This window comes from Osmerus mordax, chromosome 22 (assembly GCF_038355195.1).
Source record: "Osmerus mordax isolate fOsmMor3 chromosome 22, fOsmMor3.pri, whole genome shotgun sequence".
NCBI lineage: Eukaryota > Metazoa > Chordata > Actinopteri > Osmeriformes > Osmeridae > Osmerus > Osmerus mordax.
The window spans coordinates 6,531,559-6,544,865 of record NC_090071.1 but is presented as its reverse complement, the minus strand read 5'-3'; the positions used below and the strand labels follow the sequence as shown (position 1 = coordinate 6,544,865).

Sequence of the window (13,307 nt, the reverse complement as noted above, 5' to 3'; positions counted from 1 at the left end):
AAGAAAGAGAGAGAGAGAGAAAAAGTCAGAATGAGTCACAGCAAGAAAGAGGGAGACAAAGAGAAAGAGAGAGAAGGGGGAGGATGTTGATCAGTTTGGCAAGTGCTAGACTGGAGAGGACAAAAATGTGATTTCCTTATTAAGGTCAGCCGTCATGCTTTGTCGGTTGCAACATAAAAACAAATGAATATGAAGAGATTGCTTCAATTATAGGGACAACCTAAATAAATAAATAAATGCCTATGTATTTACGGTCCGTAACGAAACGGCACCGCGTTTCCACAATCAAATGCACCCACGATATGCGTACCCTGGTTTGTCATACTATGGGTAATGACTCATTTTCTCCTTTGCTTTTTAATGACTCTTTCATTCAAGAACAAACATTCTTGCTGATGTGATGCTGCAGGACCTCTCCAGAGAGGAACTTGACGGCCTCAGATCCACTCAATTTATCATACTGTGTCTGTGTAATAAACATACATTTATGATGATCAGTGTGTACTTAGTGTGTACTTAGTAAAAGTGGGGTTAATAAGACGTGTAATTCTGCCATCAATAGAACTGTCATGGGGATGTTCATGTTGAATACGAAGTCTGTGTCTTTGCTGGGTGGAAAATGATTCTTAGAAATCTCAGGGCAAATTGAATGTGTCTCTGCAGATATTTCAAGATGACACCCCAGACAGGAAAATAGAATTATTTGCTATCCAGGGAATAGACATATACATCATGTGTGACAGCCATAGTGTGTTGGTGAGCAGGCGCGTCCAGGCTTACCATTTTTTAGGCCGGTCAAAGCCTTGCAAACCAGGGGGATTGTAGCATGTATCCCTTCTCTCACTCTTCTGCCAAAAGCAGAGTATGTCAACACTAATGATAATCTTCACCCAGACAGGCTCACAATTTGATTTTTGGTGGAATTTAAAGAAACACAAAGTTTAGTAAGATATTTACATGATATTTGCTGTGAGTGTGTTTTCCATGGAATGGAAGATATTGAAAGCTCCAGAATCCGGTTTCCATCAAACAAGCAACAGGGACAGTTGATCTTAGTTGAAAGAGGAACAGACTGGTGTGTCTAGCCTTGTCTACACTACATCACCCCGTCACAGCAGTTGATTCATGGTTGCTCCCATCCCATTGCAGGGAGTGATTCAGTGCTCTCATTAACACAGGAGGGATCTAGCCTTGACACTGTGAAGGCTAAGCCACCGGAAATTTACGATGAATCAAGGGAATTTACTGCACTGCGAACCACCCGCGTCTCCAGAAGTAAAACGTCCCATCTCATCTTTGATATTAAATGGCTCTCTTGAATGGTGAGCTATGTCTTAGCTGATCTCCTTTGATTGATAGACATCTCACAGTAAAAAGGGGGGACATGAATCATGGACGAGCTAAAACACATTTTTAAAGCAAAACATTGATCAACACAATTGAAATTACTGAGTCTAAACTGCTTCCAAGCAACCAAGAGTCTTGGAACAACAATAGCAGACTGGTCCCTTGATTCCAGATGTGTAGCACCATCTAGTGGCTCATTCTCAGAACGCCCTAGGTCGAGTTCGGAACTCATCCTCTTCACCTCCATTTGAAAATTTATCTATTCAGACATTTTTGTGCATTATTTTGCAAGTATTGTGATATATATCACAATATACATTTATAATGTTCTATGTGAGCTCATTCAGTCTGCAAGGAGGTCATAAGGCCAAGATTGGTAACAAGATTTAATCTTGTTAGATAAAATAAATACAGAGGGAAATATTAAACTGTAGTAGATAAGATTCTGGGAAAGATGGAAGACATGGCTTTAAACTGGAGTTGTAAACATTTTCTATATGTGGAGGGAGTGTGTCATGTTGACCCTGCTTGCTGGACTTAGTGAGATCATCAGCCTTGAGCTATAGCGTAAACAGACTTCAAAAGGGCAGAGAAGGAGAGAGATAGTGAGAGAGAGACAGAGAGAGATAGAGAGAGAGAGAGAGTGTGAGAGAGAGAGAGAGAGAGAGAGAGAGAGAGAGAGAGAGAGAGAGAGAGAGAGAGAGAGAGAGAGAGAGAGAGAGAGAGAGAGAGAGGGAGAGAGAGAGAGATGGGATGGGATGGGATGGGATGCGTTTTCATAGTGATCCGGATTCACACGCATGTCAGCTGTTTTAACATCAAACACCTCAGTTTGCAGTTCTAGATGAAACATTCCACAGCACATCTGTGTGGTCCATCTGGGATGTCTGTGATGGGCTCTACCACCAAGCTATTGGCATTTAATGGATGGACCTCATACCGATAAGGGCCTGCTGGTTATCAACCTGTCCAAATGTACAAACCAATATACAAGGTCAGTTGAAACAATTGATCTTGCGTTCTTGTTTCGACACATGCATATTTAAAGGCCAACATCCGGGTACAGATTGACAGGTCTGATTAAGTCTGTACATCTGGGACATACTGACAGCTCAAGGACGAATCCAAGCACCTTCATCTCTCTGTATTCCTAAACAAACCTGGTGCTGTTAACATTTCCGTATAAATAGATGTAGAGACCAATGCTTCTGTAGGGGTGTAGCATTTCTAAATCCAGCCCCTGAGCCCCAGTACATCAGTGCACAGGGAATGAAAGCAACATTTGATAGTGAGGCCTGTGGTACACATAAAAAGTATCTCCCTCAAATGACTGCAGTGCTGAAGATGCAAATAATGAAAACAAGGAATATATCTGAATGTATACATGCTAAATATACTTTATTTTCTAGTAAACCATAACATACAGACAGAGGACACCATGAATTAATAGACAATTATGTGACAAGATTATTTTTATAAAAAAGAAACACCCTTAAGGTATCGTTGCATCAGTAAATCATTTGAAATGAACTCGAAAGGAATGTCAAGAGACCAGTCTGGTAAGTCTACAGCATATACAATAAACTCTTTTAAAGAGGTTCAGATTTCTGTAGTTCAATAGTTATGCCAGTATTGTTACCTCTTTAAACTAAGATTACAGTGTAAACCTTTACAGAACAAAAGTGCTATCAGCAAGAATCAATTGCAGCTTCTTTATATTAACATTTACATAGTACTTGGTTTTAGGTGCAAATAAGGTCAAATAAAATCTTAGACCCATTTCAAAAGATATGTTTGGCTAAAGGAGACCTTGGCTGTACCATCAAGTACTAACAAGCTAAAGTATTGCAACACATTGGTCCATGTCCAGTCAGTGGTTGGGATATAATTGCTTACAGAAACAAGACACACAATGCAAACATATGTGTGGTCTAGTCAAGAAAGAGAACCCAAAACAAGATCTGAAACCCAACTGCAGTGTTTGCACCATGAGGCATAAAGAAACATGAAAATACACAAAACAGAAATTAGTCAATGTTTTACAATGAGTGGCCTGAACTTGTTTTGAGGCGAGAACAGAAAATGCCTATCCTTACAAATCAATAGTGCAAATGTGAAACACGTATTTCACAAGGGTTTCTAACTGCTATGTGCAACTAAACTAACAACAAAATGATCATACTCTATCCTAAGCCTAGTTACCAGACACTGTTGACTCAATATAACTATGCGATCTCAGCAATCCAGATTAGACTCATGTCAGGAAGCTTTTACAATCTTCTAAGGTCTACCACTGGAACTGAGAGAGGAAATACTATAATACATTTGCAGGTATGAGTGTGCTCTTCCAGTTTAGGACAGTCATAGATCATGAATGCTAATGTAAGGCACAGTACCATTGGGCAATGATCATGACTTGATATATTCACTAAGGTCAAGGCTACTAATGAAGATACCCAAGCACCAACTAAAGCTTCATGCTGCCTTAGTTGAGGGTGAAGGCATCGTGTAGAAGCCTGTGAAAGATAAGAGGCTTACTGTAGGATAAGGCCAGAAATGTTTGGCCTAATTCATGGTAATCTACCCAGTTGCTTAACAGATCACATTCAGTGCAATGCATGCTATCCATCGCCTTCAGATATCCTACCCTGCCGTTCTTGCCATACCCAACTGAGAAATAGAAATGAAACAGTTTTAAGCAATACATTATTTTGAAATAAACAGCTCAAACTGTAATCCACAGTAGTTTGGCATTAGATCGCCAGCATACTTGACTGACTCTGGACAGACGCTCATCCAAACACAGTGGTCTTGGATCTGGATTTTACAGAGCCTCTTAGTGAGCCCTCTAACTCCTTACCCTCATTGAACGATGTGCTATGAACAATCTGTGACCGGAAACGGATCCTCTGAAGTTTTGGTCTAATGCTACTGAGGGAAGACTTCCTGCGAAGAAGTTTAGGCTTTTCTTGGCTTAGTCCATCTCCAGAATCATTCTCACTGTGATTCAGCAGTTTCAGGGGCATGAGGCTGGACTGGAGGACCTTGGACAGCCTCCAGCGAACCCCATCCATGTGATCTTTGTTTTCTGACTCAGAGTCACCACATGCCCCAATTATATCTCTAATGTCCACAGCCACACTGTTGGTAAGATACTGACAGGCCTTTTTCCCGTTGTAGTCTCTGGCCTCCACGTCAGCATCATAGGCACCGATGAGCAGCTTCACCACCTCAACATGGTTGTGCATGGCAGCCAAGTGTAGGGGTGTGTACCCAGCACTCGACTTTGTGTTGATGTTGATGGGCACTGTGTGTTTTTTGGCAAAATTCACAATTAATGCCAGCAGCTCTGGTTTGCCCTGCTTTGCCGCCCAGTGAAGGCAGGTGAAGCCCGTCACAAAATCCTTTTTCAAGATCAGATTGGGTTCGCAGGCAAGGAGCTCGTGCAGACTGTCCCACTGCCCGTCTGACGAACACATCATCCATTCATGCTCTAGCGGGTCCAGTGTGACTGGTGTAGCCTCATCCTCTGTAGTGGAGGACACCACTGAGGCAGAGTCACTGTCACTTCTAGAACAGTCGTTGTACCTGGCAGACAGGTAAACAGAGTTGCGCAACGCCATGCTCCGTCGAACATGGGGGGAACTGTTCATCATGAGCTCAATAAAGTTTTTACGGCTCCCCTTTGGAGTATTGCTCTCGCTGCCCGACAGACTTAAGGAATCCATCTGAACCTCATCTGTTCCATCCTCTGAAGGGTGACTGGACATCAGGCTACGTTGGGATTCTCTTGAGGTTCTGCGTTTGGTCACAATTTCAGTCCTGCCCACATTGGCATCTTTGCCTCCTTGGGCTATACATAATGATTCATCATGCTTTGGGTGAGTTCCAGAGTGTCTTGTTGTATGTAGGCCCCACTTGTCAACCTGTCCCAGGGTAGTTTCTCTAGACTGTCCCGGCATTGTAAACATGGATCCATCCCCTGGTGCTGGTAGTGGGGACGCTTCAATCACTGAAATTTGAGGAATCTCTGGAGGTAACATCCGAACATCAACTGCCTTTGCGGAAGCTTTCTTATCGTCTTTTATTATTTTATTTCCCATGTCGAATGCAATACCTTCGATTGTGTGGCCGAAAGATCGTGTCAGTACAACTCCTTCCCTGGATTGTCTTTGCACAAATATTTCTGGAACGTATGGGTGTTCCTCACCTGTATTGTCAGTTCCGTAACCTGAGCCAGGTAATATTTCTTGTTGCGCAGCGTCGTTTACAGCGGTTTCAAAACTGCGCACCTTTCCACATGACAGGACACTCATTGCAGTGTTTACTGAACTATTAGATGTTCCCAAATTTGAACGAAGGCTCTCGTTTCGCAAAGTAATTTTCTTCTGTTCCGAAACTGAAGTTACGCCAACATGTATCCCGTTGCGCGAGTCCTTTTCCACAAACTTCACTGAGCTTCTATACTTTTTCTTTAAACAAACAAATTTCACTCCATTCTCAATTTTTACAAATGCAATGTTATCCACGTGTTCCTTAAAACATTCCCTTACAGCAGTTCTCTTCTCAGGGTTGCTTGGAAAAATAGATTTGAAGTAGTCAATCAATTCCAGGTTTTTCACTCTACCCCCTCGCTCCGTTAGAAACTGAAGGACCGCTTCTTGAGTACATTCAGTCGCCATTGATACGATTTAACAAATCAGATTTCTGAAAACAAAATATAGACAGTAGGCTTGAATATATCCTACTTTTAATAGCACCCTATTTCTAAATAGGCCTATTTTGATGTTAACTTAGGCTATAGCTTAGTCACATGTAAAACGAGGACCTGTCCCGCATCACTAAATAAACTGTGCTTGGTCTGCAGCACCCCGACGAGGGCACTTTGAACAAGAAAAACAAATAATAGAACAGTTGATGGTGTGAATGATTACAAGTTATGTTCCAAACTGTTCTATCTAGTACATTTCTATAATCAAAGCTACCACAGCCGCATAGCAACCAAGCTGCAAGATACTGCAGTGCTTGGGAAGCCATTGTGGATCCATCTGTTTGTTTTCGTGTATGGTAGAGGCATTCTTCGGCTGATCCAAAATGGCACGAGTTTCAAAGTGGGTGTATCCATCCGATTTCGAGAAAATTGGTCCATACTATTCCGTACATGGGGGATGACAGTCCAGTAAGAGACACACTTGAAGCACAGAATAATATTTTAATGAACAAAACAATGATGGTATTGTGCAACAATGTAGTAGACACTAGTATAACAATTTATATGCATAGTTGCGTAAATCTATGATCAACAAACAATGAAATATCCTGCAGTTTCCCCCACGTACCTGCAAATGTTTTCACCCTTTAAAAAGTTTGCTACGTTTCACTCGTAGAAAAATAGTTGTATTTAAATTTTGTATGGAGGCACAATTATCTTAAGTTTCTTTATTTATCTTGTACAGCTACATTTTTCTTTAGCTCATCTTTGTATTATGGAGATGGCTTCATCGGATGTCGCTCGTCAGGGGGTAAAGTTTTGTTTGTTTATTCGTTATTTTCTTTGTCATGACTCTGAATAAAACGTATAAAGCTCTAGCTACAGTACTAGCTAGTTAGGAAGTCTACTGTACTAGTCTGTAGCCTTTCTCTAAAACTGTAGCTAACGCTAGTTCTATTGCTTGTTATATAGTATAACAAGTTTCATTAGCGAAGCGTCAACCAACCTTAACTTTTCATTGTGTTTATCCCTATTCTTAACGTTGTCTTACTAAACGTACTAGCTTCGTTGTTATGTATATTTATCAGTTAAATCGTGTATATTTAAAGTGTAATATTTCATTTTGGAAACAAACTTCAACGTGGTTTTAATTAATGCTATTTAGTGTGGTCTTAATTGAAGTCTTGGTACCCAGGGCGGACCAGCAGGATATGATTGGTAAAACCACTGAACTGACGTATTCATTTCGAGTAATCCTGAATTATTTAAGGATTGGCCTATTTGTGTTCCAGGAAAAAAATGCCCGGCCACTGTCATTGTCTGGTCATGTTGGCTTTGATAGCTTGCCACATCAGTTGGTCAACAAATCAACATGTCAGGGGTTCTGCTTCAATATCCTGTGTATTGGTGAGTATCATGGCTGTACTCGAATATATTACATTCTAACCGTGTAGTAATTCCTTGAAGAATATCTGTGCTTTGAAGGAATTTAAAATGTGTTGTGTCTTAAGATTTGTGTCATTACTTTCAGGTGAAACAGGTATCGGTAAATCCACCCTGATGGACACATTGTTTAACACTAACTTTGAGAACTTTGAGTCTTCCCACTTCGAGCCGAAGGTAAAGCTCAGAGCTCAGACCTACGATCTGCAAGAGAGCAACGTGCGTCTGAAGTTGACCATTGTCAACACAGTGGGCTTTGGAGACCAGATGAACAAGCAGGAGAGGCAAGTGTCACAAAGATGTATCTATGTTCATCCGCTTAAAAAACAATTTAGCGTCAATTATGTGAATGGATATTGCTGTCTATTAATCAAACATAATTAAGACATTTAGAAATAATTGTGTATGCTACTGATTTGTTTCCTGACTCTCCTCCCCTTCCCAGCTATCAGCATGTGGTGGACTACATCGACACCCAGTTTGAGTCATATCTACAGGAAGAGCTGAAGATTAAGCGCTCCCTGCATAACTACCACGACTCGCGCATCCACGCCTGTCTGTACTTCATCGCCCCCTCAGGACACTCGCTCAAATCACTGGACCTCGTCACCATGAAGAAGCTGGACAGCAAAGTGAGTCGACTGTGACTGAAGTCCACACCCCTGCATTCTCTCTCTTATGTCCCCAGATTTGGCGCGGCCCGGGTCACGGGTCACGGTACACCCTGGTGTCTTTACCTCGTCCACGCCTATCGAGGACCGTTGCCCAACGCCTTTATGCACTGGCGGGGCCATCAGCTGAGGTTGTTTTTAAGCTTAATTATAGGTTCAAAACACTGAGTCACGGCAGGGAGAACAGAGTCTCGTGCCAGGATGCACATGAGAAAAGGCTAACCAAATTGTCTAAACAGCATATTCCTGGCCCTCAAAGCACTTTTCAATTTTTGCTCCTCCATTCCTATATTTGGATATGGGAGTTTAATGCTGTGGAACGAGAAGTCTCATGTCTAGTTATTTTACTGAAACAGGACCGAACAAGTCTGGCATAGCAAACAGGTTGACTCAGCTCAGGGATTTAGAAACCGGGGGAACCTGTCCTCGATGTTAGTTTTATGGTTGCTTTTCTTTCTGGAGGAAAGTGAGTTGGCCAAACAATTACCATCAGAACTACATGGTAATAGCAGCAGCCCGATAATAGGAGAAAGGGGTAAATTATGTGAAAACATCAGACTTCTCTAATTACAATTTAAAATAGTTTTATGTCTTTGCTCTGTACCCGCGACCTAGTATTTTGACCCATGTGTGGTTCTGTGTAATAGGTCAACATCATTCCAGTCATTGCCAAAGCAGACACCATCTCTAAGAGTGAGCTCCACAAGTTCAAGATCAAGATCATGAGTGAGTTGGTCAGTAACGGTGTCCAGATCTATCAGTTCCCTGTGGACGACGAGACCGTCTCCAAGATCAACACCGCAATGAATGTAAGCCCTGAACGCCCCCAAACACTCGTACGATGCAGACCATGTTCATATTTTCCTAACAGTTGACTGACAAGCACTTCTTCCTGTCATGTCTCTGTCCCCCACACCTGTGATGTGGTTGCTGTTCTCAGGGTATCCTGCCCTTTGCTGTGGTGGGGAGCACGGAGGAGGTGAAGATTGGAAATAAAATGGTGAAAGCTCGCCAGTACCCCTGGGGCGTGGTGCAAGGTGACACAGGTTTCCCTTTTTTGGACGTAACCTCGAAAGTCTTTTGTGAGATGAGTAAGCAGAGCTAAGGTGTGTGTGTGTGTTTGTTTCTCAGTGGAAAATGAGAACCACTGTGACTTTGTGAAGCTGAGGGAGATGCTGATCTGTGTGAACATGGAGGACCTGAGGGAGCAGACTCACACGCGCCACTACGAGCTCTACCGCCGCTGCAAGCTGGAGGAGATGGGCTTCAAAGACACCGACCCGGAAAGCAAACCAGTCAGGTACCATATACACCTGGCTCCAATTAAGGAACACATTTGAGCTGGGGCGTTTAGTTGCCATCTTGTTTTTTGGGGGCGGGGTGAGAAGGAGACTATATGCAAAGTAAATGGGAGAGATGTCGATGCAATTGCAAATGTGTGTTCAGTCTGCAGGAGACCTATGAGGCCAAGCGCCAGGAGTTCCTAGGGGACCTGCAGCGGAGAGAGGAGGAGATGAGGCAGATGTTTGTCCAGCGAGTTAAGGAGAAGGAGACTGAGCTGAAGGAGGCCGAGAGAGAGGTACGCCCTAACCCACCACCCCCACCACCCACCCAACCAACAACTCTTGACTCACAACTGTAATTGCATCTTAATACTATATCACAGCGATCTACTACAACACATAACAGGCACTTTCTGTGCACCGCAGTCTGCAGTAGATACTACAGTGCTCTGCAGCTCAATTATTCATTTGGATTCACTCGACAAGACAAGTTTTATATTTATTGGTAGATTTTTACTGTTGATCTCTACTGCTGATTGAACTACTGATTTGTATGGGATGTCTTTTTCTGGATTTCCAGTTGCAAGGCAAGTTTGAGCAGCTCAAGAGGCTGCACCAGGAGGAGAAGGCCAAGCTGGATGAGAAGAGGAGGTCCCTTGAGGACGAGATGAACACCTTCAGCAAGAAGAAAGCAGCTGCCGAACTGCTCCAAGGCCAGTCCTTCAACAGCAACACCAACCTGAAGAAGGACAAGGACCGCAAAAAGTAATCCACTCCCCCTTCCTGTCAATGACATTCATTTAGTCATTTAGCAGATGCTCTTATCCAGGTCTTCAGAGCTTCTTAAAACATCTTGACCATACACCACTCTCTACCATATCAATGACTATCATGCAAATGTAGAGATTGATAAAGTATTTTTCCCGAAGTAAACATATTTTGGATCCCTAGGCCATAGAGGAGAATGTGAAGGAGTCACATCCCTTGCTTGGGTTATCTCTCAAATTGTCATCAACACAAGTGTAGAGTCCATACCGACACAAGTGTAGAGTCCATACCGACACAAGTGTAGAGTCCATACCGACACAAGTGAACTTGTCTTGTGACATGGCTGTGAATCCGTTGTTGCTCCAGAAACGTATTATTTTACATGACACTAGGGAGACACTAGTTCTCAGCATGAGGCTAGTCACCTTTTGTTGTTGTATGTTGGACAAGATATATTCAACCCATGGTTTATGTTTTAACTAAATCATATGCTCTTCTGTTATGTTTTAGTTCTGGGTTCATGTGAAGAAATGGAATGGCCAAAGAACTCGGACCACACTAAGAAGAAAACCATAATCGTTTTTTCCTTGTCTGTTTTACTATCCAAACTATACACCTTGTTAGGTCAAACACGTCTATGTTATGTTAGCTTTATTTATCTTAATCTAAATATCTGTATCCTAATATGCATGTATTATTTGTAAACGTATGTATTCGTATTACTCTTTGCTACAACAGCTAGAGGGCGCCAAATGATCAAAGTCTGCTTTGTATGTAGTTGTTGTGTTTTTTCACACCGTGCTGAAATCTCATACCAGCCCACATGAGGAGGCTCAGAAGTAAAAAGGTGCTTATGGTATTAACTGCCTTTGTGTTTGGTTTGAATAGGCTGCACTCCACCTTTGAGTCAGGTTTTCAAGTAACAAACATGCTAACTCTGTTTCTCAGCTGGTAGAAGATTGCTTTGGCATGGCCTTATAGTATCATTTTCACTACTGCCTTGTATCACCTCGCCTCATAGAAGATTCATGTGAATTGAGTGTTGTGCTAATATTCCAGTAATGTTACACTTGCTATATATATATATATTCTTCCTGTGCCTTACTTCTGTCTGTGCCTTATATCAATTTACAAACACTAAAATATGTGTTTTTAACCAAATGATCTCCAAATTAAACACTAAACATGGTAGATTTTGACATAAAGGTCATGATGTTATGTGGCTGCAGTATTATGGTGTTAGTAAAACTAGAAATGGGAGGATAGCCTCTGAAGAAAATAAATAATCAAGTGTTACAATTTAGGATTTTTTTTAAACTAAATATATTTTTGTACACAGTTTTTACGAGCTTAAATAAAATTAAATGTTGTTCCTCTGCATGTTTTCATCTGTCTTTATACTTGATATTATCACAGTTGCCCTTAAGAAGATTCTTTTATTACAGTATTTCAAAATAATAATTTCAACAATTACTTGATCAACAGGAAAAGAGCATGACAGAATGAATAATGCATGACAGAATTAATCAGGGTTCCAGTGGGATCTTTAAATTTAAGGCCTTAAATTGACCCCCCTAATTAAGAAATCCCACTTTCTGACCACACTAAACTAAAGAGAATCTTCCTGAGATTAACAAGCGTTTGGCGGAGAGGAGAGACAATATTTATGAAACTATGTCAAGGTGATGTTCCACATCTCACATGAACACAATGTAACTTTTAAATTAAAATACACCAATTAAAATTGGGATTTGAACCCAGGCTGTTGCGGTACTGCCCCAGCATGTCTGAAAGAGCATGCACACTAACCCAGTGAGCTAACAGGGGAGCCCTGCTTTCTTCTTGTTTTCTGACACCCGAACTGCAGGTTGTTACAACTAGATAGTTCAATCTAAATAAATGTTGAGTGGCAATTGTTATGATCCCTGATAGCTCAGTGGTTAATACTGTGTGAGGGGTCTTGTGTCCAAATCTGGCTGAAGGATCTTCTTACTGATCAATTTTTGCTCTTGGACTTATAAATAAAACTTGCCTTAAATAAAGGATCAAAGGTACATTTATTTTTAGACTCTTGGTTGAGCCATGGAGTCAGGTGGCTGAGCGGTTAGAGAATTGGGCTAGTAACCAGAAGGTCACTGGTTCGATTCCCGGCCATGCCACATGACGTTGTGTCCTTGGGCAAGGCACTTCACCCTACTTGCCTCGGGGGAATGTCCCTGTACTTACTGTAAGTCGCTCTGGATAAGAGCGTCTGCTAAATGACTAAATGCATATAAATGCAAATGCAATGCCTTTCCTGGTGGGGACAGTTGGGTACCTGGAAAGACAGTTGGGAGAGGGGATCTGGACAGTCTGGGAGGGCGCTGTGGTTACAGGGATCTGGGCCCACGGATGTGTTTGGCACTACGCTCTGTGCTGGTTTTGAACGTAGGTGGTTGTGGTGTAGGCCCTTGTTCTCAACCCACTAAATCTCTTAAAAAGGTCTTAAATTTGACATACTGAAACCTGCAGGAACCCTCATTAATAGTTTAATATGCCACATTGCTAGGGATTCACTATGCTGGCTATGTGCTTTGGAATGGCTGTTTTATCCAGGCAGATGCAGGACCTTGAAGTTGAAGTGCTGTAGTCAGCATCACTATCCACAAGATGTCACTGTGGATTCATTAAGAATCCGCAACACTCAAAGGGGTTATATCTAATACACTACACACTCAATTAAATATATAGTCAAACATGTTCATTTAATATTCAGGTGGACTTTGCTTCTCCATGTCTGTGTTTGTAAAGTTTGAGTCTTAACTATAACCTCCACTAAAAACCAAAGCAACAATGATTATTGTATCACTTTCTCTTGAACATTTGCAAGTTTGCAGAAAGGGCAAACCTAATTGTATCAAGAAGGTTAACATGCTCATTTTGGCTGCCATTGTCACTTCCACTCTTGTGCATTATGAAGTCATATGAATTGAAAAGTGTTTTTGTTTTTTGTAGTCACTGTCTTCCTTAAAAAATAAACATTTCTGGACTTACTATACAATTCCTTCAAATGTAAAACAAGTGTAGTAGATACAGTACATTACT

General features: G+C 41.7%; 2 protein-coding genes across 2 annotated transcripts; one reads left to right on the top strand and one right to left on the bottom strand.

Moving 5' to 3' along the window:
• Nucleotides 1–2,734: 2,734 nt before the first annotated feature.
• On the bottom strand, nt 2,735–6,049 carry LOC136965766 (ankyrin repeat domain-containing protein SOWAHC-like). Its single transcript, XM_067259977.1, has one exon. The coding sequence runs from the start codon at nt 6,027–6,029 to the stop codon at nt 4,140–4,142; it is 1,890 nt and encodes a 629-aa protein (XP_067116078.1). The 5' UTR covers nt 6,030–6,049; the 3' UTR covers nt 2,735–4,139.
• Nucleotides 6,050–6,735: 686 nt separating this feature from the next.
• LOC136965767 (septin-10-like) lies at nt 6,736–11,598 on the top strand. Its single transcript, XM_067259979.1, has 10 exons — nt 6,736–6,869; nt 7,351–7,465; nt 7,590–7,785; nt 7,947–8,133; nt 8,820–8,981; nt 9,113–9,209; nt 9,304–9,472; nt 9,619–9,751; nt 10,036–10,220; nt 10,734–11,598. Exons 1-10 carry the CDS (start codon nt 6,834–6,836, stop codon nt 10,747–10,749), a joined length of 1,296 nt encoding a protein of 431 aa, XP_067116080.1. The 5' UTR covers nt 6,736–6,833; the 3' UTR covers nt 10,750–11,598.
• Nucleotides 11,599–13,307: the final 1,709 nt, after the last annotated feature.